Consider the following 24,622-nt stretch of genomic DNA (forward strand, 5'->3'; position numbering starts at 1 on the left):
ATGCAAATATAGTTTTATGAAAGGCTCAAAATCTTTCAGCACATCTTTTGAAGATATGGACTGGAGTAAAAATAGAATGGCCCCCCTGACAATAATTAAACTGCTGTTTTTGCACACTTTTAAAGCCAAACGGCTAAAGAGAAATTGGGTCTTGAGCACCTAAACCCAGTAGCTGAGGTACTCTCGTTTAGATTTTGCCTAACAAGCACAGCTTGAGAGATGGCACGATGACACAAGTGCGTGCATCAGGGAAAAAGATCTGAAATATAGGGCAACACTATCAAAATGTGCAAAGCTGTCCAAAGCTGTTTCTATAACTCTTTTGTGTGTTGGCACTGCCCCCTAGAGTCTGACAAAGACTTGTGCAGCGAAACTAAAACCAAACTCTGAAGTGAAGTGATTTTTCAGGCTTAGGAGAAATACAAGTTAATGCATAACTACGGTGTTTAATTTCACTTTGCAAAAACAAGATGAAAGGAAAGTACAGTTTTTTAATATCATGATTATGGACTTGTTGAAGGAACACATTTCCATTTTTTTCACAATACATTCAACTTAATGGTTTGAGGAGATAGGCAGTACAGGACAAATGTGAAGAAACAGATGTGCTATCCTACCTCTGCATGCCACATGTCCTAAGCTAATACCAACTAGTCTTTCTTTATTCGCTTTACAAAAAATATTATTATTATTATTTTGGAGTTTTGTCACATTAAATAATGAAAAGGTGCTTGGATTCATTTACCAACTGTCCACATTCAGGGAAGAACATCACTGGAAGATAAAGTCAGCCTGGAGAATCATTATTATTACATTTTTCACATCAGCAGCCAATGTTTCTTATTCTTGGAAAATCACATCTACTCATTTACAATACAGCAAAATAAGAAGCTTTCTTTTTGCGGGACCCAAAATTATAAGTCAAAACTGAAAAAAACATTTAGAAACTAACTTTGATTCTGTGGGTCAATAAATGCAGCTTAAACTTTGGATAATTAATTTAACACTTGTCTCAAAACAGAAACAAATAAAAGAAAAAAATGAAGTATTTTAAACTATTTTAAGTGCTCACTAATACAGGCAACCTTCAAAGAAGTTTTTAGATTTTACTGTGCAAATGAAATTCAAAGTGCAGATCCATTTTTTTAATTTAAAAAATCTTTTTAAATGGGATTTGGGACTATGTCAGGCTCCTGCTGGTTATCCATATAGTAGGGATCTCCTTGGTGGACTCTGTGATTGTGCACCCTAAGGTTTCCCCTGTGGGCAAATCTCTTTCCGCACTCTGTGCAAGCAAAGGGCCTCTTCCCCATGTGAACGTCCCGTTGGTGCGCTCTCAGGTTCCCGCTGCGGGCGAAACGTTTACCACACTGAGCACAGCCAAAAGGCCGCTCCCCTGTATGTGTGCGAGTGTGCACAGTGAGCTCAGAGGGAGTGAGGAAGCTCTTTTCACAAAACTGACAGGGATGCAGTCTGACTCCTGTGTGGCGCAAAAGGTGTCTGCGCTGGTGGGAGGGGTACGTAAAACACTTTGTGCAGTATGGGCAGGTGTAAGGTCGGCCGTTCCCTCCACTTGAAGCTGGATTGTGGCTAAGAGCGTTTGTGTGTCGTAAAGTGAGCAGCTGTGTATTAGACTGGGGTCGGAGAGGGTCTCTGTTTCCAAAATTTGTGACTCGCCGGGTGTTATTCATGGAGGCTCTCCCACCCCTTTCGTCTCTTGGTCTCCATAGTGACTCACCAGGTGGGGCTTGGGATTGATCCTGCTGGGCCCCCCTCTCTGCATTCTGGTTGGAGTTTTGGTTCTCAGGCTCCTGGTCCAGAAATGGGAAAGAGTTGTCATCATCTTCGTTACTGGTCTCATCTGAGCCAAAACCAGGCCTGAAGCAGGGCGCATCTGTGCCAGAGCTGCTGCTAGCTGCACCAGTGCAGCTGGTTGTGTCTGCCTGTAGGTTCTCCAGACTGGACACCCCACCTCGGGTGGTGTCCAACCCAGGTAACCACTCACCTGGTTGAGCTAGGCTAGGGTCAGGTCTGGGGGAGCAGCGCCCACTCTGGGAGATGGAGAGAAATGGGGCAGAGGCTTGATCCTGAAGGGGTCTGTGGTCTGCACCACGACTGCTCTGATCCCAGTGAGATACTGCAAAGAAATATGGAAGAAAAAAAACACCCACAATTTAGCTACTTTCAGCCTTCTCACTATTATTCTCGCTTTGATTATTTATTCTCATAGCTTCTCTTGTTTTAGCAATAGATTGTGACTTAGTTACATTTTGTCTTAGCTTGTGTAGCAGTCAGGGCATCAATCTGCATCTCGTCCCCAGTTGCGAGGCTTCTCTCTGGCGCTTGGGCTGTGAAAGACCCCAGGCCAGGCCGTGACCCAGCACGCTGAATTGAAAAAGTAAAATGTAGCTATAAGACTTAGAAAAGGCAGGGAAAGTTTAGCAGGTGAATGTTAAGAAGTCATAAAGACTTAATTGCTGCAGTTTAATAAAACAGGCAACTTCTGAATGACACAGAGGCAGGGGAGGGTCTGACCTCGTGCTTTACTGAAGCTCCATCCTGACCTTTGACCTCCTCCTTCAGTTTACCAAGGCTCTGGCTGACTCCTTCTACTGGGTCAGAATGAGAAGAGACATCTTTTCCCATATTCAGTCCTGTGCGAGAGAACTGTAATTTGTAACCATCTCTGGCACTAATTCAGTAGGTAATAGGTCTACATAATGATGAACACAACAGGTTCAATGGAGCTGATAACGGGATGAGCAGGTATAGATATGATGACGATGACCTGACGATGACCAAATTGAGTTGTTCATGAACCAGCTTGAATCAGACAAAGACAGCTGTAATACCTGATCCTGTCAGGGTCTGTTGCCTCAAGCTGCCCTCTCTGTCTCCTGAGGACATCTCTCCTTCCTCGCTCCCTCCACCCTTTGCCTTCTGCCTCCTCTCCACTTTCTCCAGCTTACACCGGAGGATGGAGAGCTCCTCGGTTTTCTGCGCCAGCTCCGCCTGCTGTTCACACAGGCTGCTCTCAAAGATCTTGGCTATCTCGCACACAGCTGCTGCCAGCAGTGAGTCCATGACGGTGGCCAGCTGAGCATGGAAAGCGCTCCTCACAGACTCCATTGTCCTTTGTTTTGTGGATGCTGTTTTAATGACAACAGCTGGTTGCCACTGCTGTTTTCTTCTGTGGTTTGCCTCCAGAGGGAGTAGACGGACGACGTGGCTACCGCTATACACTCTGCCGTGGCATCTATGAACTGCCATGAGATGCTGCCATACTAAACAGCCAATTTACAGCATTACGCCATCAGACATTTATAACAGCTGCCAGCATTTATAACTCGATATCTACAATGTGTACTGCTTCATAGTAATGTTATAATAATCACAAAAACTCCTATATGGTTTATCACTTAAGCTACTGCTAGTGTTACACACGATGATGGCAAGCAATATGCTGTAATGTAAAAAGCCAGTTTGTATGGAAGAAGAGTATAAACATAGTTAACTTCAGTCTAGCGTTGAGAAACTGGCTGTGACCAGGCAAGGCGTTCAGTGCCGTTACACCGAGCTAGCTAACGTTACCTCCGGTTAACGTGTAAACACGGGAGCCAATCAAGCGTAGCCTTTACTATTCAACCCTGAAGCTCACAGCACAACTGAAGAAGAAACGACCAAAAGCACAGGACCGTAATGGCCGACAGTAGTCGGTGGGAAAATATCTTCACTGAGCATTAAAACAACACTCAATGTAGTTTTTCTTGAGCTAGCAGGTTGGTAACTGCGACGTGATCACCGCCACAAGTCTCGCGATAACAAGGCTAAATGGTTCAGAGCACATTCATTTGTATTCATCGAAAATCCCTATTGCTGCAATTTGAATCTTCTATAAATTCATATTAAATACATAAATGACAAAAGGTATAAAATAGGGGTTTTATTTAAAAGTGACAACGATTCAATCTAGCAATTACAGTCCGGTTACAAAGAAAAAGTATAACGGGCTTGTAAGATCACCTATTACATATAGGTTAAAAAGAAAAACCCACACGACCAAAATAAAAACACATATTTGGTTTGGAGCAGATAAAAAGGTAAAACACATTCATATTTTTGTAAACTTGGACAAAAAAAACAAAAAACAGTGAACAAACGTACAAAATATATTTAGAACTGTATAAAAATTGCAAAGGTATCAAAACCTCAGAACAATGAAATGTTTTCAGATATAAAACAAGTTGAACCTTTAGAATAACTGATTTTTTCCAGTAAATACAGTCAACATGAAAAGCTCAAGCACTCAAGCACATCAGGCAATTTGGGATGATGTGAAAGGTCAAGTCGTGCGATTTCTCAAATTCCTGTTGACAAAAACAGGACAAGCTAAACACAAAACACCAAGAATGGCATTTAGCTCAAGTTATAAACAAGAACAAGAGGGTAAGCCTTTAAAATAGAGTTTAGCAAGCAGGGATCCATGTATCTTTCAGTATCCATTACCACAACTACTGCAGTCACTATTATGGTCAAAGTGCAAGTCTGCTTTAAGGTAATGTTGGTTTTACAGAACTTTTGAAGTACAGAACTATCCCAATTTATGAGGTATTTAATATATTTAAAACAAACCCAAACAAAACCAAAAACATCTTTAGAAGTATTTAGACTGAAATTCCTGAGGGTTAGTATACATTTGCACTAGCTTGAACCACTGCTTAAACCCCAAAATGTATTTTCATGTTATTAGTGAAAAAAAGTTTTAGGTGGATTAAAAAAACTGTAACTCTTAGTTTAGTGACATTTCTTCATACCAATTTGTTGATAGCATACATCACCTGATTGTGGATTATTATGTTTTATGTATTGTTTTAAAATATGCCAGAGATGAAAGACAATCATGTAATTGTATTAAACAAAAACAAACAAACAGTACAGTTTAACTTAAAGCCACCAGAGACAAAATTCAGTGTTTCAATGTCCACAGTGGTACTAGAGGAGTCCTTTGGTTTAGTCCTCTAATTTTTACATTTAGACACATGCTTGTCATAAACTTCTTGTGAGGGTAATTGTTTCCCACACTTCTTGCACTGGATAGCTGCCGGTGGAGAGTGGCACTTCTTTTTGTGCACGTAAAGCTGCGCATTAGTACGAAACATCTCAGGACACCTGTCGCATTTTAGGGGTTTCTCTCCTGTGTGGATGCGATAGTGTTCAATCAAGATTATTTTGCTCCTCAACACCTTGTGACAGGATAAGCACATGAAGCCACGATTGTGCCGCACGCCCATTGTTTGCCATCTGGAGCTTTTCTTTGACTGAAGCCTTTCTTTGTTTTGCACAATTTCCTCACTCGTGTGTTTGCGGGGAGAAACTGAACCCCCTGTGTTCTCTTCGATCTCTTCTAAAGGTTTGGTCCAATATAGGTCTCCATTTATTTCCGTGTTTTGGTCGTTGTGTCTTTTCACCATGTGCAATCTGAGTGACTGAGCAATGCGGAACGTCTTTTGACAAATGCTGCATGAATACGGCTTTTCACCAGTATGAATCCGCATGTGCTCTATTAGCTTGAACCGAAAATCAAATGACTTGCTGCAGTGCGTGCAGGGGTACCTTCCCGCGTTTTTATTTCCCTCCTTATTGTTGTTGCTGCTTGAGGAACGGGTGCGCTCTTCACTGACGGCCTGTTTTTTGCTTGCCGTACGGTTTTCTCTTTTATCAGCTGGTTTGCCTTCAGAGCTGGCTGCCAACAATTTCTTGAGTTTTGCACAATTACGTTTATGATGTCTCAGTGTGCTCGGAAATGGGAAGATTTTCTTGCAGCCTCGACACGTCTTGTGTGATCGTACGTGCACATCTCGGCCAAATTCTGTATCGAAAACTTTTTTGCAAATCTTGCAGGAGTAAGCATTTTTGCTGCCACTTTCCATTGTTTCATGTTCTTTGGACGTGGACTCAGTTGATGCAGTTTTTCTTTCCCCTCTTCTGCTCTTCACTTCATTTTCTTGCTTTTGTCCTGTTAATTTTCTCCTCCTTCGTCTATGATGTCCCAAAGCAATTAGGTCCGGATATTCCTCTTTGATGTCATGGAGTAACAGTTTCACATCATTTTTAATGTTCTGAAACCAATGATCATGTGCTGGAAATCTTTTGTCCTTACCTGTTTTTTTGCTCTCTATTAAATTTGAAACTGTGAAGAAAAACATGGAAAAAATATTTAACATAACATGAATGTTATATGCCAAACTGTGCATTTGCATTTTGAAATAAACTAATGCAAACATTTAACTGATATCACAAGCTGAGCACTGAATAAGCAAATATGAAGGGGAAAATGGTGATATTTCTTACACTTTCTTATTCCTAGATCAGCCAGATTGCAGACTGGTAATACACATCCACATGAAGAGCTGCAGCTTAAATTTTATAAGGGAAGGCTTACTTGGGAAGGCTTTGTGATTTATTAGTACACACAAGTATATTTGGAGACTTATTTGAGCATTTTTTTTAAGAAAGCAGCTTAAAGTATCTTTTATTTTAGCATACAATTGGTTCTATTTAGTGTAAACAACAATCCCATTGTTTTACAAGCATTAATACAGGATCCTAAAACTTGGAACCTTCTTGTACTTTTTGATCTTAAATCAAAAGCACATGCAAGCAAACCTAAATTTGAATTCTGTTTTTATATAAATTCTTTTCTCTCAGACCATTCAACCCCACAGGGCTGCATCTGAGACAGTAAAATCTAAAACTCTCTTATGCACATCTACATATCAAATTAATGAACAAGCAATTTGAATCCATCAAATTCTAATCAGTCTTAATGACAGAGCTGTGATACCCAGCTAACTTACAGACAACATTTTTGCCTATTTTCCATCCTTACTTCAAATAGGTTGAACTTTATAACAACACAGCAGCTCTTTTTAAGTCTTAATGACCAAACGTCTTTAAACCCACGCAAACTCAAATTGCTGCTTTGTCTTTAGGAGATGTGTTACTTTCAGCTTGTATTATGTACTTAACATCTTCACCTTTTCTCTGTAAAATCAGTTGCCCTGATGTCAGTAGACTGGTTCGCATTTCTTACTGGTCACACTCTGTCAACACCCACCCTTTCATGTGAACACGCTGATAGCTAGATTGTGCCAACTTCTTTAGTTGACAAGCACCTTCATGTGACTGCTTAGCTTGATTGCCCAGGTTGGGCACATTGGATTTTCTTTGTATTGCACACCCCAGTTCACTGTTGTGACACGTCTCTGCTCTTGAGAGTTGCACCAAGTTATAGGGCCACTCCAACCAGATCCAACAATAGATGGGGAACCGGTTCACATGCTGCTACCAGAGGTGGGACCAAGTCATTGTTTTGCAAGTCTCAAGTAAGTCTCAAGTCTTTATCCTCAAGTCTCAAGTCAAGTCTCAAGTAATGTCAGGCAAGTCAGAGTCGAGTCTCAAGTCACTGGTGTAAAAGTCCGAGTCAAGTCACAAGTCTGAAACTTTGAATTTCAAGTCCTTTCGAGTCTTTAAAAAAAAAAAAAACGAAATAATAATGTTGCAGTTATGCTAAATGTAAATATTAGACCATGTAATTTTAAAATCTGTGTTTTTCTCAACACATGACAAAATAGTGAACTTAGAAAATATACACAAATTGTGAAATTGCACCTCTTTAAAATGCAGCTCAATTAAACCTAGCTCCAAGAATAATTTTCACCGACAGTTCTGAGATAAGCTGCATGTTATTCTTGGATGCGGTTGTAGGACCAGCTTTAAAATCGCATGACAAAAATATCATACACATTAAAAAAAACTGTATCACCAACGTAGCCTGGACAACATTTGCTAGTTAGATGAAGTCAGCTATCTCATTGTAGCATATTTATATGCATATTTATAATCATACGGTTCTTGGAGTGAGTGCATACACTCATGAAGTTTAGTAACTTCAGGTCACAGCAACAAGCCCAGGTACAGTTTACCGACGGATGGGTGCAGGACCTTGAAATGCACCGTGTAGAACGAAAGACCATCGTACGTATCATAAGTTTACCAGTCTCACAAATTGTCGTCATAAATACACATTCCTTAACCGTTTATTAATAGGACCTTTGAGCTCAAGGGTAATTAATTAGTAGTGGAAATAATTTCTGGTACCCATCACAGAAATGTAGCAGTGACAACAATATTGTATGCTGTAATCGTACTGGGCAATTAGTGATACAAAAACCCTGTTTTATCCTGTGAATAAAAGTATATGTTTTTGTCAATGTACCATAATAACAGAAGCGAAACGCAATATTGTGTCAGGACAATTCACTATTTATGCACAATAAATAAAGGAGCATAGCGCGACAATTTCTGTTCAGCGCCAGACTTGCTTGTAACCTATATCACTAATTATGTTATGAAAATGACGTATTAACTACTAAAAAACACTGACCTTCGTGTAAATGCTTGGAGCAGACTAACCTGTGAGCTGGAGGGTTCTGGGACGTTATATTTGATCTTTGAATGGCTGCAATCCAGGCCGTCTTTGTTACTTCGGAAACATGGCTAGAACAATTTCTCTTCAACGACGTAATCCGATAACAACCGATCTCTTTACCCGTCGGCTTCCCGTGGCTGTCATGCGACCGGCTATTGCAGTTAATAATACAACGGCTTCTTGACATTTTTGTGTTTCTTTTTATCGCTGTATAACTGATTTTAATTGAAAGCCTGCGTGCGCTAGTACCGCTTGCCACGAGTTCCCAGAATCCTTTGCGGTTCTACCCGTGAATGACGTCACATTTTCAATCTCTATATAATATGCATGTTAAATTTTATATTTGGGGTAAAATATCAAGTCTTTTCAAGTAAACCGGTTCAAGTCCAATTCAAGTCCCAAGTCATTGGTGTAAAAGTCCAAGTCAAGTCACAAGTCTTAGAACATTTTTTCAAGTCAAGTCTAAAGTCATAAAATTAATGACTCGAGTCTGACTCGAGTCCAAGTCATGTGACTCGAGTCCACACCTCTGGCTGCTACACTGAGCTCAGTGAGGGTGCAGATCAGAAAAATAATAGTATTTCAAGTATGGGGCAGTTCCAGTTCAACCTCAGGATGACAGATTCACTGAAGAGACAGCTAATCATGCTGCTCCATTAATTGGCACAAGTAATTAGGCAAAATTAAATATCTGCTGAGTAGAAAACTATAAACAGATCTGATGATTCACTGAAACTTTTGCTCACAACACCCACCAACAATATTATCACATGGAAAACAGAGGCACGCTGTCACTTCTGGCATGAAATAGTAAATGAAAGAATTAAGACTCACTTCTACTGGATCTCCTGGCACTCTTTCTTCTCTGGTTCAAGTCAATGTCACAGCGAACTCCCTAAAATATAGATATACATATAGATGATAATCTCCAAAGACTAACAGGGCAATTTACAAGTAAACGAAATGCTCATGGAGCTGTGTTTGCATAAAGAGACAAACATCATCTGAAGAATTTGTTTCTTTTAGTTTTCAGCTAAAGTAAATAAGTAAAGTAAATAGATGTAACAGAACAGAAGAGTGCAGTAAACATTTTAATTTTTTATCAAGTCATTAGGAGCCACAACATCTTAGGTGAACTTGCACAATTTCAGTATGCATTTGTAAATTTCGGTTTGATTTAAAGGTTTAGCTATTGTTTATATTAGTTTCATTTTTAAAAATGTGTTTTCACCACTTAGTGAAAGTAATAATAATGCACCAGTGTGCATTGCATGCCACCTCATATGATTATTAAATACAATTAGTCAATCAAAAACATTTGATAACCAAACAAATTTGTAAATTCTCATCTTACAAACTATGTAGCTGTATACACATCATTGCACTCCTAAATTTCAGTTTTCTGTGAAACGTTGTAAGCGAGCCTCAAGTCGTCACAAAACGAAGATGTTTTTTTTCCTCTTCTGAAAACATAAAAGTCAAGTTGCAGATTTCTCTGGTGGTTAAGGATGCTACATCCACAGTTCTACCTTCAACTACATACCTCATCCTTGGGGATTGTAATATGACACAGAGGTATGGACAACGCCCGTAGTCGTACACTGGGACACACAACTTCATCTGGTTTGGTCACTGTCTCGTAGCCCAGAGGAGAACACCAGTCATCGGGTACTGCACAAACCAATGCACGAAAATTGCAAACATGCTTAAAGTTAAGCCAGGCAACTGTTTTACTGAGTAAAAATAATCTTGCAACAGTCTACCAAGATTAAATCAAATAATCAATTATGATCAACTCTGCACACGCACTCCACCACTGCCCTGGAGGTTATAAACAGTAACACCTATTTGTTCATAAATGTCATTTAGTCATAATGTAGTCAAAGAAGTAACTACATTTAAAATTATACCTTCAAAATCAATCTCAGGGACCTCAGAAGACTGTCCTGGAGTTTCAGTGACAACTTCAACCTCTGTTTGCGACGGATTCGTCTGGATTTGATTCGTCTTTACCTGTCTTCCTCTTGCATCCTCAAGTTCTTTCAGCTTTAGCTCTGCTGTCTGTAGCTTTATTTTAAGTTGGGTGACCTCTTGTCCTTTCTGTGCCAGCTCCATTTGATTGTCATACAATGTGTTTTCAAAAATCTTCATTATCTCAAACACGGCTCTCCTCGAAATAGATTCCATAGCTGTGGTCAGCTGGGCCTTGAACCCTCTTGTTAGAATGTCAGACATCTTTGAAAGCGACTTGCAGATATCCTAGTATCATAAATTTGTGTGTGGTGGTAGCTTCACTCCTAAACACAGGGATTAGAGATGAAGTTAGGTATTCTTACAAGCTTTACATTAATTATGACAGCAATTTAAAGTGTATATTTGCTGATAAAGTCTCCTCTCTGCCCCATAACTTTCCACCTAATGTTATGGCGCTAAATACATAAAAGAGTATTTAGGTGGAAATGATAAGTAGGTCTGGACTTAGAACAGGACTTACAAACAGCAAATATACACGTTTTTATTCCCTTATTCCCATCTGGTAGAGCAACTATCATTCATAACCTGATTTAGTTAAAAAATACTTTTTTTTAAAAATATCACTGGTGGATGTATTTTTAGGTTGTTTATTTTATTCATGTTTACATTTATTCCATTAATCTGTATGGAAACCATCACATGTTGCAACAGAAAGGTTTAAACTGCATTTATTTTAGCATGCAAGTTTAGTTACCTGGTAAGACAAGTAGTTCACTCTCCCGTATTTCCTTAAGGAAAAAAAACTGAACAAAAACAGCAGTAAAAACCTAACCCAGACGGTTAACTACATTTGATCACCATTCATAAACAGCTATTCGTAAACCACTTCATTTTTACTATAAGCCATGGTGATAGATTAAAACCCCGGTTCAAAATTAACGTCGAACAGACGAATAATCACTATTACAACGTTCATGCGTCATTTTATCTCAAATATAACCACTTCAGAGAGGCTACTGTTAACACATGGCGGGTGATTTCCTTATCTATCCAAATACCTACAGTGCGGCACAGTGAAACTCCTTCGAGGCTTGACTTTCTGAACTTCGCCTTCAACCCAGAAATTTGCTAGACTAGAACTAAAGAAGGAACCCGATTATGGCGCCTAGATACCAAAATCGTGTCTTAAATTGGTTTTGCGTTAGCTAATGTACATAAACCTAACATATTCAGCCGCCATTTCGCTCAAGAGAAGAAGAAGGAAACGGGTACGTCACTGCTACGTCGGTTTATAGTAGAAAAAAAACCCAAAGTAATCATGGATTTATTAAAACGCTCAATATTTTTGAAGCAAGTGAAAATTAAATACATAAATATACAGTTAATAACAGACAGATATTTTCCGTTCGCAATATTTATATTTTCTCGCCATCTTTGGTATCAAACGTAGCGGCTACCATGGCAACCATCTAATACAGCACGAGCCGGTCTATTCGTCTGCTACATACAACACTAACCTGCTTCTTTTTTTACCTGCATGCGAGAGAAGCTGTTTTTCTGTACCTGAACTACTGAATTGAACCAATTAGGGACAGCAAAGACACTGAAAAACACAAGGCCACAGCTTAACCTGATATTTCCTGACTGAACTTTTCCCGCCGCGCAGTGATATGACGTTTCCTCCCGTCACGAATTTCCGGTAGGAGTTCGTGACATTTATTATTTGTACATTTATTTATTTTTAATAGTTTTGTGTTTCGTATCCATTTCAAAAAGTGTTTTGACTAATATTTGGCTTTTAATTTTAACCTGGCATTCCGCGCTTTTGACAGTTTTTAAGAGGCGATATATAAACTGAATTATTATTATTAATATTATTATTATTATGAGAATGCAAAGCATCAAGCTGTGTGGAGATATTTTAACCATGCTTGAAGAATTCACAGATAAGCCCCAAAATAACCGCTAGACAAAGTTAAATACAATCCAAAACCTGAGAAAATTAAACCCTTTCATGAATGCCTGATCCCCAAATTAATGATTTATTTTCTCTTTCTGCAATATTCAGTTTGAAATACAGAAAAGGAAGCAGACTGTGCAGGTTTACAGTGTCATCACTGACGAAATATTTACTTCACAAACTCTTTGTACAACTGAGTATTGTTGATGACAAAGTCTATCCATTTATGACCAGAGTATACCCATCTTCTGTTGTCTGCTTCCAGCAGGATTATGTGCCATGTCACAATCATCTCAAACTAGTTTCTTGATTGTGACAGTTAGAGATTCTCGTCATGAATGCAAATCTCACAAATATGCACCGTGTGATGATACGTCAACATGGGCCAAAATCTCTGATGTTTCCGGCACAGTGTTGAATCTATGCTACGGAAGATTAAAGCAAATCTTGCCCAGCCAAAACATTGCATAGATTTTTGTAGAGCTACAGCAGACTGAACAATCTATACTTGTATGCACAGCCTGAAAACAGCTTAATTGTCATGCTTGGGTACATGGATATATACAGTTAATGGCTTGGCTCCTATGGCCTGATGATGAACACTTCAAAGTGAGTTTTGTATGAATCCGTGTATTTCAATAATACTTAATATGTATCCTGACAATATACCTGACTTGACCAGGCACAATGACAAGGACAACTTGCTTAGCTCATTAATGGACAACATTTTCAGAGCATTAACACTCAGTAGCAATTAGTTTACAGTGATAGTTTCAAATGGGATAAACAACAATTAACAGATGGCTTGTCTTTCACTATCATGCAATCGTAATATTTCCCCTGTGCCGTCCACATAGTGTTCCAGTCAAAGTAAGATTCCATCACAGCTCCCTGACTGCTCTAACACATACCTGTCAGGATCCTTTTTCATTGAAAACAAAGGAAAACAGAAAATCATTTATGGTTTATAGGATTTGCTTTATTGCATTTAAATGGGAAAGTTATAGTGCAATGCTAAAGAGTCTGGATAAGTGCTTTTAAGGTAGTCAGTATTTCTACAAGTGGATCACCAATTGTCTTCAACTCATCATTTAGTCAGTTATAAGTTCCTGTAGGAAAATTCTGGAATGATCTTTTTTTTGACCTCCATTTCAGCCAAAGGTTGTGCTGTTCCAGGCCACATTGGCTGCTTCCATGTCCATAAAGTTAATATACATCCTGAAATACACAAGAGAGAAGGAAAAATAGGTCAATGAGAGTAGACACTGACAGCCAGACGGGGGTGGGGATTGCTTCTGTAACCATGTTACTTTCACTCATCAAATTATTAAAAATGTGCTGGTTAAAGTGTGTCTTTGGTACCTTTCAGGAGAGATGCCCAGGTGTTTGTTGAGCAGTCCACACAGCAGTTTAGAGTATTGCCTGTTGGCAGCACCACTGATCTTGCCAATGCTGTAGAGGAAGCAGAGTGCGCAGGGGTCTCCCTTCCCTCCAAACATCATCATTTGGTCAGGGTTGATGTGCACAGATACGTACTGGTGTGTACAAGACAGAAGCACAAAACGGTGCAAACAAATTTTAAAACAATTAACCAGTGAAGGCTGTGGATTTTTGAAAAGTTACCAATATCTTCATTTATTTTCCATTTCTGTACACAAGTAGAGAATCTCTATAATATATTTTAACATTGTCGCCTATGTAGCACTTAATTAAGCACTTAATTAGTCTAATAAAGAAACCATAGAATCGTCTGATTATAATTCGAATTATATTTATATATATATTTATTTTATTTTATTTTATTCTCATCATTGATGAGAATAAAATGTCTGTCTCCTTTAATGTTGACTATTTATGAGTAGGTTACTTGATTATAAGAGTATTAATGTGACGTAATGAAGCGCCATCCAGATATTCTTATGGCCAAGCTTGCATTTGAAGCGGGTGAGTGATCCAACTCCACCGATCAATGATCTCCCAGCGCTGGCAGTCTACACACTGTCTGCATAATTACACAAGACAAAGCCAGCCTAGTTTACCGAGTGGAGCTCTATATAATATGCTTTCATCAGAGAAGTTAAATCTAAACATGCGGAATTAAAGGGGACAGCCATTGATTGATAGTTATGACGTACAATCGCGTGAGGGTAGGTGGAAGAATGAGCGCGTGCCGGCCTACCTGTGCAGGTTTTCCCATAGCTTTGGCCAGCTCCTCTGTAGCCTCGGACAGGAGAGCTGCCGGTACATCACCTCTGGCAACATTGGTGTTCACTACAAACATCGGCATTATTGCAACGCTTCTCTCCCTCAAGGTGCAGCCGCTGGTATTCTTCGCCTTCCTGCTTCTTCTTCTTCTTCTTCTGGTTGTAGGGTTGGCAACTAGCTTGTAGACGCATTACCGCCACCTACCAGACTTAAGTGTTTCACAATTACAAAAGTCGCTGATGGCCCTGCATTAATAGCAACACATATTTAAACAACTTCGGCCTCTTACAACTCACTATGGGCCTTTTCCTTCTCCACCTCTCTCATTGAGATTTAATTCAATTTTATTTACATAGCGCCATATTATAACAGTTGCCTTAAGGCACTTTATATTGTACGGTATAGAGAAACCAAAGACAACCCCAACAATCATATGAACCGCTTTGAGCAAATACTTTGGAGACAGTGGGAAGGAAAATCTCCCTTTTAACAGGAAGAATTCTCCGATAAAACCCGGCTCAGGAAGGGGGAAGGAGGAATGGGGTGGGAGGAGGAAGAGAAGACAAAGACACGATGTGGAAGAGAGCCAGAAAAACTAGTTCATGCATTTATTATTTCTCGACTGGACTACTGTAATACATTATTATCAGGATGTCCTTAAAAGAAAAAGGTGAAAATCTATGCTATGCCTTCTAATGATATTGCCCAAGGGTAGAGTTGGATGTTCAGAGGACTGGAGGAGCCAGGGATCAAACCACCAACCTTCCAATCAGTGGGTAACCTGCTCTACCTCCTGAATTACAGCCGTCTGGCTGCAGGTTAAAGACTTTTTTTTGTCTCTGTCTTGGTCTCCTCGCGACTTTGTCTTAGTCTTGACTCGGTCTTGGTCTTGTCTTGGTCTCGATACCCTCTGGTCTTGGTATTGTCTTGGTCTTGGTTTAGGTGGTCTTGATTACAAGTCTACCTAAGGGAAGCATGTGTGATGCAATTGGAATTGGTCCTAGCACCCTAAAACCCTGTGGAACTCCATAATTAAACTTACTGTGTGAAGAGGACTCCCCATTTACATGAACAAACTGGAGTCTATTAGATATATATGATTGAAATCACTGCCGCGCAGTACCTATAATACCTGCAGCAAGCTCTAATCGCTATAATAAAATATATGATCACTGCTGCACTGAGGTCTAGTAGGACAAGCACAGATTTGTCCACTGTCAGAGACCATAAGCAGATCATTTGTAACCTTCATTAAAACTGTTCCTGTACTGTGATGAACTCTGAAACCTGACTGAAACTCTTCAAATGAACCAAATAGGCTATATGCCTTGTCTCCCATCCGTCCGTCCATCCGTTCACTTCCGCTTATCCTTTTCAGGGTCGCAGGGGGCGCTGGAGCCTATCCCAGCTGTCATAGGGCGAGAGGCAGGGTACACCCTGGACAGGTCGCCAGTCTGTCGCAAGGCTAACACACAGGGACAGACAACCATTCGCACTCACATTCATTTGCACATTCACACCTAGTGACAATTTGGGTTATCCAATTAACCTATCCCCACAAGCTGCATGTCTTTGGACGGTGGGAGGAAGCCGGAGTACCCGGAGAGAACCCACGCAGACACGGGGAGAACATGCCTTGTCTCCCAGTTCTTCTAAATCTTTGTGACTATCCCACTTTTTCCTTGCTAACCTTTTCCTTTGAATTCTTTCCTGTATTTCCTCATTCCACCACCAAGCCTCTTTATCCTCTTTTCTCTGTCCAGAGGATAGATCAAACGCATTCTTCAACATTTCCCTCAGCACTATAGCTGTACTTTCACAGTCATCTTAAGTGTCTTAACGCTTCCTTAATACTCAGAGCCTGGCTCAACTTTTTCCTGAACTCTGTGCAACAGTCTTCCTTCTTCCGCTCCCACCAGTTAATCCATGGCTCTGCCTTCACTCGTATCCAAAGCCATTTTACAGACTACTATTGAATGGTGTCTAGCTACATTCTCCCCTGCCACCACCTTACAGTCTCCTGATTTAATTGAGATTGCACCTTTTGGATGTGCTTAGCTTCCTCCAATCTTATACATCAGCTAATGTTCCTTGCTCTCCTTAAAGGAGGCACAGGCATTTCCATCCTTTTCAGAAAAACCCCCACTAGCATCTGTCCTTTTGCATTTCTCTTCTTATCACCATACCTACCCCAACCCTCCTTATCACCTCTGCTTCCACTGAAGTCTACTCTCTCCATCCTGTGGAACACTTTCTAATGCTTCATCGAACTTACTCCTTCTCCTCTGAAATTTTGCACCATCTTTCCAGCTGGGGGGAATCGTAGTTATTTTTAGGGTTTTTTCCTGCAGTTTCAGGCTCGTAGGCAGCTTAAGAAATCTTCTGTCTATATCTCAGGTTTTCATGAAGAAATAATCTAATCAAACTGACCTCCTTAAGTATTTACTTTCAAGAATATTGCTCCATGAAATCTAGAAGAATGTATCACTTGCATGTCTACAAACACAGAATTCCACTTATTTGCTCCATGCTAAAATTTGTCTATGGGTTTTCTTCTGTATGTGTCTTAGATTCGGTCCTTTTGTGTGGCACTTCATTACTGTCATGTTCTGATTTTAGGCACATCAGACACCAGTGAAATTCTCAAAAAAATGGGCACCCTTATCCTTCTCCACAGATCTGTCAGTGTCGATTTAAAAATATCTTGCATGTCTCCTCTTTCCACATCGATAAAACTCAAGTACTAAATGAATGCTTTATTATTTCTTTACCTGAGCTGCAGTCAGTCAATTTCTATTTTCATGTCCACATTGTGACTGAAGGCCATAACAAAGCTGTATGAAAATAGCCAGTTGTCACATGTTCCCATGCTTCTTGCCACTCGATCCCCTCCTAACACTTGACTTCTTTCTTCCTTCTCATTTCCAGGGTATCTTTAAGGTTGGTTTTGATGAGTCTTTGTCTCCATGACCTCTGAACTTCAACAAGTAATGTTCTAGCAGCTGTTTCCTCCACACAGTGGCATCTATCCTGTTTCAGCTTGAAGCACGCGAGCGCGCGCACACACACACACACACACACACACACACACACACACACACACACACACACACACACACACACACACACACACACACTACTAATGATCTTACAGCCCTGAGAGATATGAGATCCCAAGCCTGGACAATATCCAATCCTGCAAGAAGTGCTTTTGATGCAGATCCATAAACCACACTCTCATACTCAAGATCTAATTAGGGCAGCAATATCTGCACTCCATTCTGCTCCTAAAATACATAATGTTTATAACATTTTCTCATTTATCTGCATCACTCTGTGTGTATATAGCAACTTTCCATGTCACCATGCGCTTGCAGGTGAGCATCAAATTGATGTGCTTTCTTTCTTGTTAAGAACATTATCTGTGTTTGTTTCCACAAAAATTTGATCTCCAATTTCAGTGCTGCTAAGTGATGACAGACTCTTATCCCTCTGTCAAAGGATATGATTTAAGATTATTTTCCAAAAATCCTTATTTCTGCATTATTATTATTATTATTATTATTATTATTATTATTATTATTATTATTATTATTATTATTATTATTATTATTATTATTATTACTATTATTATGCTAGTCTTATTTTTAAATTTAGGCAAACTGATTTACAAATGTATTTTCAAACAATGAAACAATTAAAACCCTTTAAAGTGACATGAACATGAACATGAAAAACTTTAGTATTCTACTATGCTAACTTTGTCGTTTTTTTCTGCAACTGGTAATGCAATTGTATACGCACTTCTGTCTTAAAACTACTAAACTATGAACAGAGGTGGGAAGTAACTAAGTACAAATACTTCGTTACTGTACACTCCCTACATTTTTAAAGAAATATCCGCACATCTGCTACTACTACTTCTACTACTTACATTTTCTAACAGACTCTTACATTTGGTTCATCTATAGCGTTTATACTCGGGAGTTAAAAGTCGGTGGAAGGAGTGCATGTGTTTTTGTTTGCGATACTTCAGAAACTGTCTAGCGCTACAGAAGAGGAGACAGCATGAAGGGAGTTACGTTTTTATTAAGTAGTAATTTTAAATCCAACTTTTCTGTCAGCTGTGTGCATTTTGCAGCACAGTCTGTTGCTAGTTAAATACCAGCAGATGTATTTCACAGAGAGACAAAAGAGAGAGATAACTTGTAGAAAGTTAGCTCTCTTTGATATAGAAAGATGCAGAAAGATAGACAGAAGGGGAAGAAGACAGGTTATATGTAAGGGTAAGGACTGATAAACTGAAGATTTAAATCTTACATATGATGTCATCATTTTCAATCACGCATTGGATTTGTATATAATATGCTGTAATAAATTATGTATATTTGTTTTATCCTGCAAAACAAGCTAAGCTGTACTAACTTTGTGTTATTCAAATGTTGCATGAAAATACTGGGTAGTTTTGTCCACGATAAACAGGTTCGTTTGCATTAATGTGGTGAATTCACAGCAAAGCTCTGTGTTGGATTGGTGCACAGTGCCTGTGGTGTTCATGGTCAGGCTTAGGTTGCATCAAGTTGCAGAGATGAATTTGCATTTAAGCTGATGATGTTCAGGCTCATTAGCTGAATTCCAACTTTATAAGCAAAAAGTTGTTTCAGTAGCCTACTTCAACTTTTACTGGAGTATTTTTTAACCTACTGCTCAACTTCTGCTTAAGTAAATAAAGTCTGTACTGTCGCCACCCCTGACTGTGAAATTGAGAAGAAAACGTGTGCAATCATGTGACAAATGGGTCGTGCTAAAAACAATAATATCAAGCGGAAGCTCTTCTGTATCCTTATGTCTTTAAAAAATCATCACCACTGCTGAAATTATTATATAAAAAGTGGCTTGTGAAACCTGAGTGCTTGGTATTTCCAGGGTGCGGCTGCTCTTGAGTGTAGCGTAATTACGGTACCGGGCATGCGTAGTGTTCTCAAGAATTAAAAGCAGTGCTGGATGAGGCGAGAAGGGAACTGGCAGGGAGAGAGAGAGGGCAGAAGTTGGATGGCGCTATCCTTTGTCGCCGTATTTCGGCACACAAACAGCTGCCGAGCGTCTCCGTGATCCGTGAAATTACACCTTTGCCGCTGTTTCACGCCGTGGTGGCTCCTCGGTGTCATCCGACAAACGGTGCGTATTCAGGGCTAAACTAGCCAGTCTGCTAGCACTTTCCAACGTTACGGAGAGGCTGCTGCTCCAGCTGTACTTTAACATTAATGCACGCACAGAAGCATTATAAGTTTACTAACAAGCCGGGCTGACGGGGGTTGTGATTTTGGCGTCGATTAACCAGCATCGCCGCCTTGGCACTGCACAGATTAACCGGGCAGGTATAGTCTTTAATTAAGTTGTAATAGAGGCGGAATGACCGTGATGCTATTCACGGAGCCCTGTCTCATTTCACTGCCGTAATCATTTAGGTTTATTTTTTAGCAGCAGGTTAGCCAGTAAAGTTAACCAACAGCTGCTATGGGGGAGAGTTGATCACACGATCGAAAACTTTTGCGATCATAGCAGGAAAGCTGTGTTACAACTGATCACGAACTGTGTGTGAAACCGTCATCAGATCTGCAGCCCCGCGGACAGGATGATGGAAGAATCGGTGACCACATTTGAGACGCATCTGACCGCCGTCATGGACAGCCTGATCCGTGCCTCGGTGTGCGAGATCACCAAACTCTTCCAGGAGACAGTGAACGACTACCTGGTGGAGCTGTCCCTCAACAGGAAGGAGAACGAGGCTCTCAAACTGCGGCTGAGGCTCACAGAGAGCAAACTGAGAACCGAGCGCAAGTACGGCATGGGCTGGGCTGCCAACCGCCGCAACGCCGGGCTGGTGGCGGCAGCAGCAGTGGAGGAAGCTGGAGGCCGGCAGAAGCGAAAACTTGACGTGACTCGTAAGTATTTGCTGTGTGTGGCGACTTGGAGCTTTTCTTCCTGTTTACCTTTAGTTTGCATGATGTATACAGTTCAATGGCAGCTTATCAGCACATCCTGCAGTATTTCCTTATGATTGTGGCTTTAACGTGAATAACAATGTGAATGCTATGCAGTCTAGGTGCAGTTTATGTGAAGACGCACTTGTTTTGTTGGAAAACCATCTGGCAAGAGCTGATCTCTCCCTCCCTCCTCCTTCCTCACCCCCCTTCCTCCTCCGCCTCCTCTTCATGATCGCTCTCCCTCTGTCCTTCACCTCCCCCTCTCCTCTCTCCACTGCATTCTGTCCCTCCTACTCCTTTCGCTCTTTCTGCATTTGCTCACTCCCTCCTTTCCTCTCTTCCTGCCTGGTTCCTCTCCCCCCCACCTCCTTCACTTCTCCCCGTCTCCCTCCAACTCTACCTCCTCCCCTTCCCGCTCCTCTTCTCCTCACACCCTCTTCTCCTTTTCTTATTCTCCCTGCCCCCACCTCCTTCTGCTCTGCTCTCTCTCTACTTCATCACGTTGAACACACACACACTCCCCCTCTCCTCTCCTGCTTCTCACCACCTCCACCACCCTCCATAATTACACACTCCCTCTCCACTTCTCCTCTCTCTCTCTTCCTATCTCATCTTTTTCAACTCTCCATCCTACTTTTATCTTTTTCTCCTTCACCGTGCCCTCCTTCTTTCCTCCTCTTCCTCCTGCCCCTCTTTTGACCCCCACCAACTCCACTTCTTCCTCTCCTCTCCGCCTCTCTCTCACTCCTCGCTGTCACATGTTTTTCTCTCCTTTCCGCTCTCTTGTCTGTCCTTCCACGCCCCCTCTCCTCAACTCGTTCATCATGCTCACTCCTCCTCCGCCGCCTGCTCCCATTGCTCTCACTCCTGTTCCCGTCTGCATCTCCAATCCCCTCATCCTCCTCCTCTTCCTCGTCTCCCACTTCTCCACCCTCTTCTCTCCTTCATCTCTCCCTCCCCTGGCCTTCCAATCACATCCTCCCACCTATCTCTCTCCCCCTCATATTTCATTTGCTGTTCTTCCTGCTTCTCCCCCTCCCCTTCACTTTCTCCTTCCTCTCACCTCCTTCACCACCCTCCCTTCTCCACAGGAGGCAAGTCAAAAAAAGGCCCAGCAGCAGCCTATGGCAAAGCGTGGCCTGGAGGTGTGTGGGAGGAAGGAGGAGGAGGAGGTGGTGGCGGTGCTGGTGGTGGTGGAGGAGGAGGAGGAGGAAGTGGAGCAACTGTGGGCATGGTAGCAGGAGCGGGAGGAAGAGGGGGGAAGGAGGCCAAAGATATGTACCTCATCCAGTTCCCCCGGGATGAAGAAGACGAGGGAGGGATGGTGGAGGAAGAGGAAAGGGAGGGCAGCCTCAGCGGTGAGGGGGAGGAGAAGGCCAACATCAAAGAGGAGGTGAGGGAGACAGGCTTTCTCAGAGGAGGAGTAGGAGGAGAAAGTGGCACAGCATCTCTGCTCTGCTCTGCAGCTTCATAAACACTGAGAGAGCATGTAGACACAGACAGACAATAATAATACAGAAAGAGTTTTGCTCAAATTCTTCTTCTATCAGATCACTGCAGAGATATAGTGGATAAAGTGAAGCCTATTGATTTGATATTTAGCTTCCAGAGGAGCCAGGAGTGGGGCTCTTCATATCTCATGCACAGCAAGCTTTTAGGGAGAAACACTACTGTTAGAAAAGCTTTCCACCACATCACCAAGTGGCAGGACGCTGATCCACTCTTCATTTCTCTTCTGGATTTGAATATTCAAACCATGCATAATGTGCATAAATTTGCCTCCCTGCTCTGTGAAGTCTTTCACCGCTTGAAAGGAGTCCTTCACCTAGCTGTATCTTTATTTCAGGTGCATTGTAAACATATCATGTGGAAATTTAACAAGCTTTTTTAGAACAAGAGTAAATTTAATAGTGAATGTCTCATTGTACCTGGACTCAGTCGATTACCCAGTACAGTAGCTCTCTTTCTGCTTCTCTATGCAGTTGGCCCAAACAGAGGGTTATCAGCCTGCCTCTCTCCGACTAATCAAGGAGGCTTTGAAGATGCATCCGCCCAACCAGAACCTCCACGCTGGCTCCAGAACCCCGAGTGAAGGTAATGAGCCCAGGACTCACTGAGTGAGGGAGGGCAAGTTAGAGAAAATGTTCAGAGACCAGTACTTGAAGGAAAACGGAAATGATTGCCCACACCAGCTCGTTCACTCTCTCCTCCTCCTTCTGTTTCTGCTCAGGAGATCTGTCAGACCGTCCCCCGACTCTTCATCCAGGGGAGAGTGAAGAGGAGAACTGGAAGGTGGGCTCTGCAGAACCATCAGAGGGAGGAATGACCATGGATGAGCTGAGGGGCCTGGAGTCTGCGTTAAGGGCCGAAAGAGGCCGCGAGCAGGCTTCTCAACATGACTCAGAAGTGGTTTGTGGGTCCGAGATCAGCTTGGCCCCTAAGTACATTGGTCTCGATGGAATGGAGCAGGATGGAGAGCTGGAGCCTCAGCCACCCACTCTGCACAAAGAGGACCAGATAGGACAAGGCAGGGTGAAGGAGGGCGAGAGGTTGGGAGTGGCTGGGGATGTGGAGCTGAGGTTAGGCTGGTCAAAGAAGTTAAGAGAGAGCGACTCAGCTGCGGTCATGCCTGTAGAGGATGTGGTGGAGCACGGAGAGTCGGAGCATCCGCCCCACCTATCTGCTCCGGGGAGCGTCTGGGAGAGCGCCGGGGAAGAGGAGGGCGGCGGGGACCTGCTCCACTTCTGCCCACAATGTGGAGGAGGCTTCACTTCGGAAGCCGAGCTGGAGGAGCACCCGTGTCCACTAGGTGGCGCCCATTTACAGAGCAGCGGAGCAGAGGACAGTCTTTTCCCTTGCGCTCACTGCGGCAACACGTTCAGCCACGCCTGGGCTCTGAAGAACCACGAGTGCGCCTGCGCCGCCGAGCGGCCGCACTGCTGCGAGATCTGTGGGAAGCGTTTTACACACTCACGGTCGCTGGAGCGCCATCATCTGGTGCACACGGGTGAGAGGCCGCACCGTTGCCAGCACTGTGGACGCAGCTTTAGTCGCCTTGGTAATTTGGAACGGCACCAGCGGATTCACACAGGTGAACGTCCATACGGCTGTGAAGCATGCGGCAAGCGCTTCAGCCGTGTGGAGTACCTAAAGAGACACCAACTCATACACAACAGCGAAAAGGCAACACTCCAGTGCTCCAACTGTGGAAGGGGCTTTAGTGATGTGGAGCAACTGAAGAACCATCAGTGCTTTTAGAGGCTTCACAAGAAACTCAGTTTAGGGAAAGAACAGTGGTTTTTTTTTAAAGTTTTTTTTATGGTTGTGGTAGAATTTAGCTGATGAATGTGACTGTTACAATCTCATGTCTTTCCCTGTGATTATCTTTAAGATAACAAAGCACATACATGGCAGACTTTGGTCGAGTAAACAATGAAGGCACATTTTAAAAAGCTGGCAGGAAGGACTGGTTGGTGTTTTTGTGTTGAAAGAGAAATAAAGTCAGTCTCTGCCATCTAGCCATTTTAACTGGAAGTATTATTATTTGTATGTACGTGCACAGCCAGGACTTATTTATAATGATGAATACATCGTTCATTCATACCTCTTTATCAGTACGTTAAAGCTGATGGCCTTGTTTTCTTTTTTGGATGACATAATTGACAGTTTGGTATTTTGTATGTTTGTGTTTTCATCACATTGCTAGAAAATAAACATCTTAATTCATGAGGAAAAGTTTCGAGTTAGTGAATAATACGCCATAAAGCTTTTTTGTGTGACTACCTTCATCATAAATTTTAATTTTCAGCCATCGCTAGGCAACATTGTCATTACACATTCATTCAAGGACTAAAAAATTTGCTGTTCAAAGAGCTGCTGCTTTTTCAGAACTTCTTGTTAATGATGGCTATCAAATGGAGATGCTCGCCAGCCACTTTATTAGGTACACCTGTTCAGCTACTTGTTAATGCATGTGTCTAGTCAGCTGACTGGATGCATTCATGC

General features: G+C 41.7%; 3 protein-coding genes across 18 annotated transcripts; 1 reads left to right on the forward strand and 2 right to left on the reverse strand.

The window, feature by feature from the left end:
- Positions 1–430: 430 nt before the first annotated feature.
- Positions 431–12,133, reverse strand: LOC113037517 (uncharacterized). Of its 14 annotated transcripts, none has more exons than XM_026194779.2 (9): positions 11,999–12,133; positions 11,220–11,268; positions 10,402–10,788; positions 10,035–10,162; positions 9,326–9,386; positions 6,161–6,190; positions 2,536–2,654; positions 2,268–2,385; positions 431–2,137 (listed from the first exon to the last, which is right to left on the reverse strand). In XM_026194779.2, the coding sequence occupies exons 3-9, from the start codon at positions 10,724–10,726 to the stop codon at positions 1,164–1,166; spliced, it is 1,755 nt and encodes a 584-aa protein (XP_026050564.2). In that variant the 5' UTR covers positions 10,727–10,788; positions 11,220–11,268; positions 11,999–12,133; the 3' UTR covers positions 431–1,163. The 14 variants fall into 14 exon arrangements, with proteins under 14 accessions (XP_026050564.2, XP_080145039.1, XP_080145052.1 ...); XM_080288913.1 differs by lacking the exon at positions 11,999–12,133 and adding an exon at positions 11,528–11,962; XM_080288945.1 differs by lacking the exon at positions 11,999–12,133 and having other exon boundaries at positions 1,675–1,811; positions 2,006–2,137; positions 11,220–11,961.
- On the forward strand, positions 12,036–24,352 carry LOC113037575 (uncharacterized). Of its 3 annotated transcripts, none has more exons than XM_080288954.1 (5): positions 12,036–12,164; positions 20,245–20,575; positions 21,709–22,010; positions 22,600–22,711; positions 22,848–24,352. In XM_080288954.1, the coding sequence occupies exons 2-5, from the start codon at positions 20,266–20,268 to the stop codon at positions 23,873–23,875; spliced, it is 1,752 nt and encodes a 583-aa protein (XP_080145080.1). In that variant the 5' UTR covers positions 12,036–12,164; positions 20,245–20,265; the 3' UTR covers positions 23,876–24,352. The 3 variants fall into 3 exon arrangements, with proteins under 3 accessions (XP_080145080.1, XP_080145079.1, XP_026050602.2); XM_080288953.1 differs by lacking the exon at positions 12,036–12,164 and adding an exon at positions 19,603–19,808; XM_026194817.2 differs by lacking the exon at positions 12,036–12,164 and adding an exon at positions 19,603–19,808 and having other exon boundaries at positions 21,712–22,010.
- On the reverse strand, positions 13,383–14,905 carry mif (macrophage migration inhibitory factor). The gene is made up of 3 exons (XM_026194835.2): positions 14,605–14,905; positions 13,788–13,960; positions 13,383–13,643 (listed from the first exon to the last, which is right to left on the reverse strand). The coding sequence occupies exons 1-3, from the start codon at positions 14,710–14,712 to the stop codon at positions 13,577–13,579; spliced, it is 348 nt and encodes a 115-aa protein (XP_026050620.1). The 5' UTR covers positions 14,713–14,905; the 3' UTR covers positions 13,383–13,576.
- Positions 24,353–24,622: the final 270 nt, after the last annotated feature.

Source organism: Astatotilapia calliptera, chromosome 2, assembly GCF_964374335.1.
Source record: "Astatotilapia calliptera chromosome 2, fAstCal68.1, whole genome shotgun sequence".
Lineage (NCBI taxonomy): Eukaryota > Metazoa > Chordata > Actinopteri > Cichliformes > Cichlidae > Astatotilapia > Astatotilapia calliptera.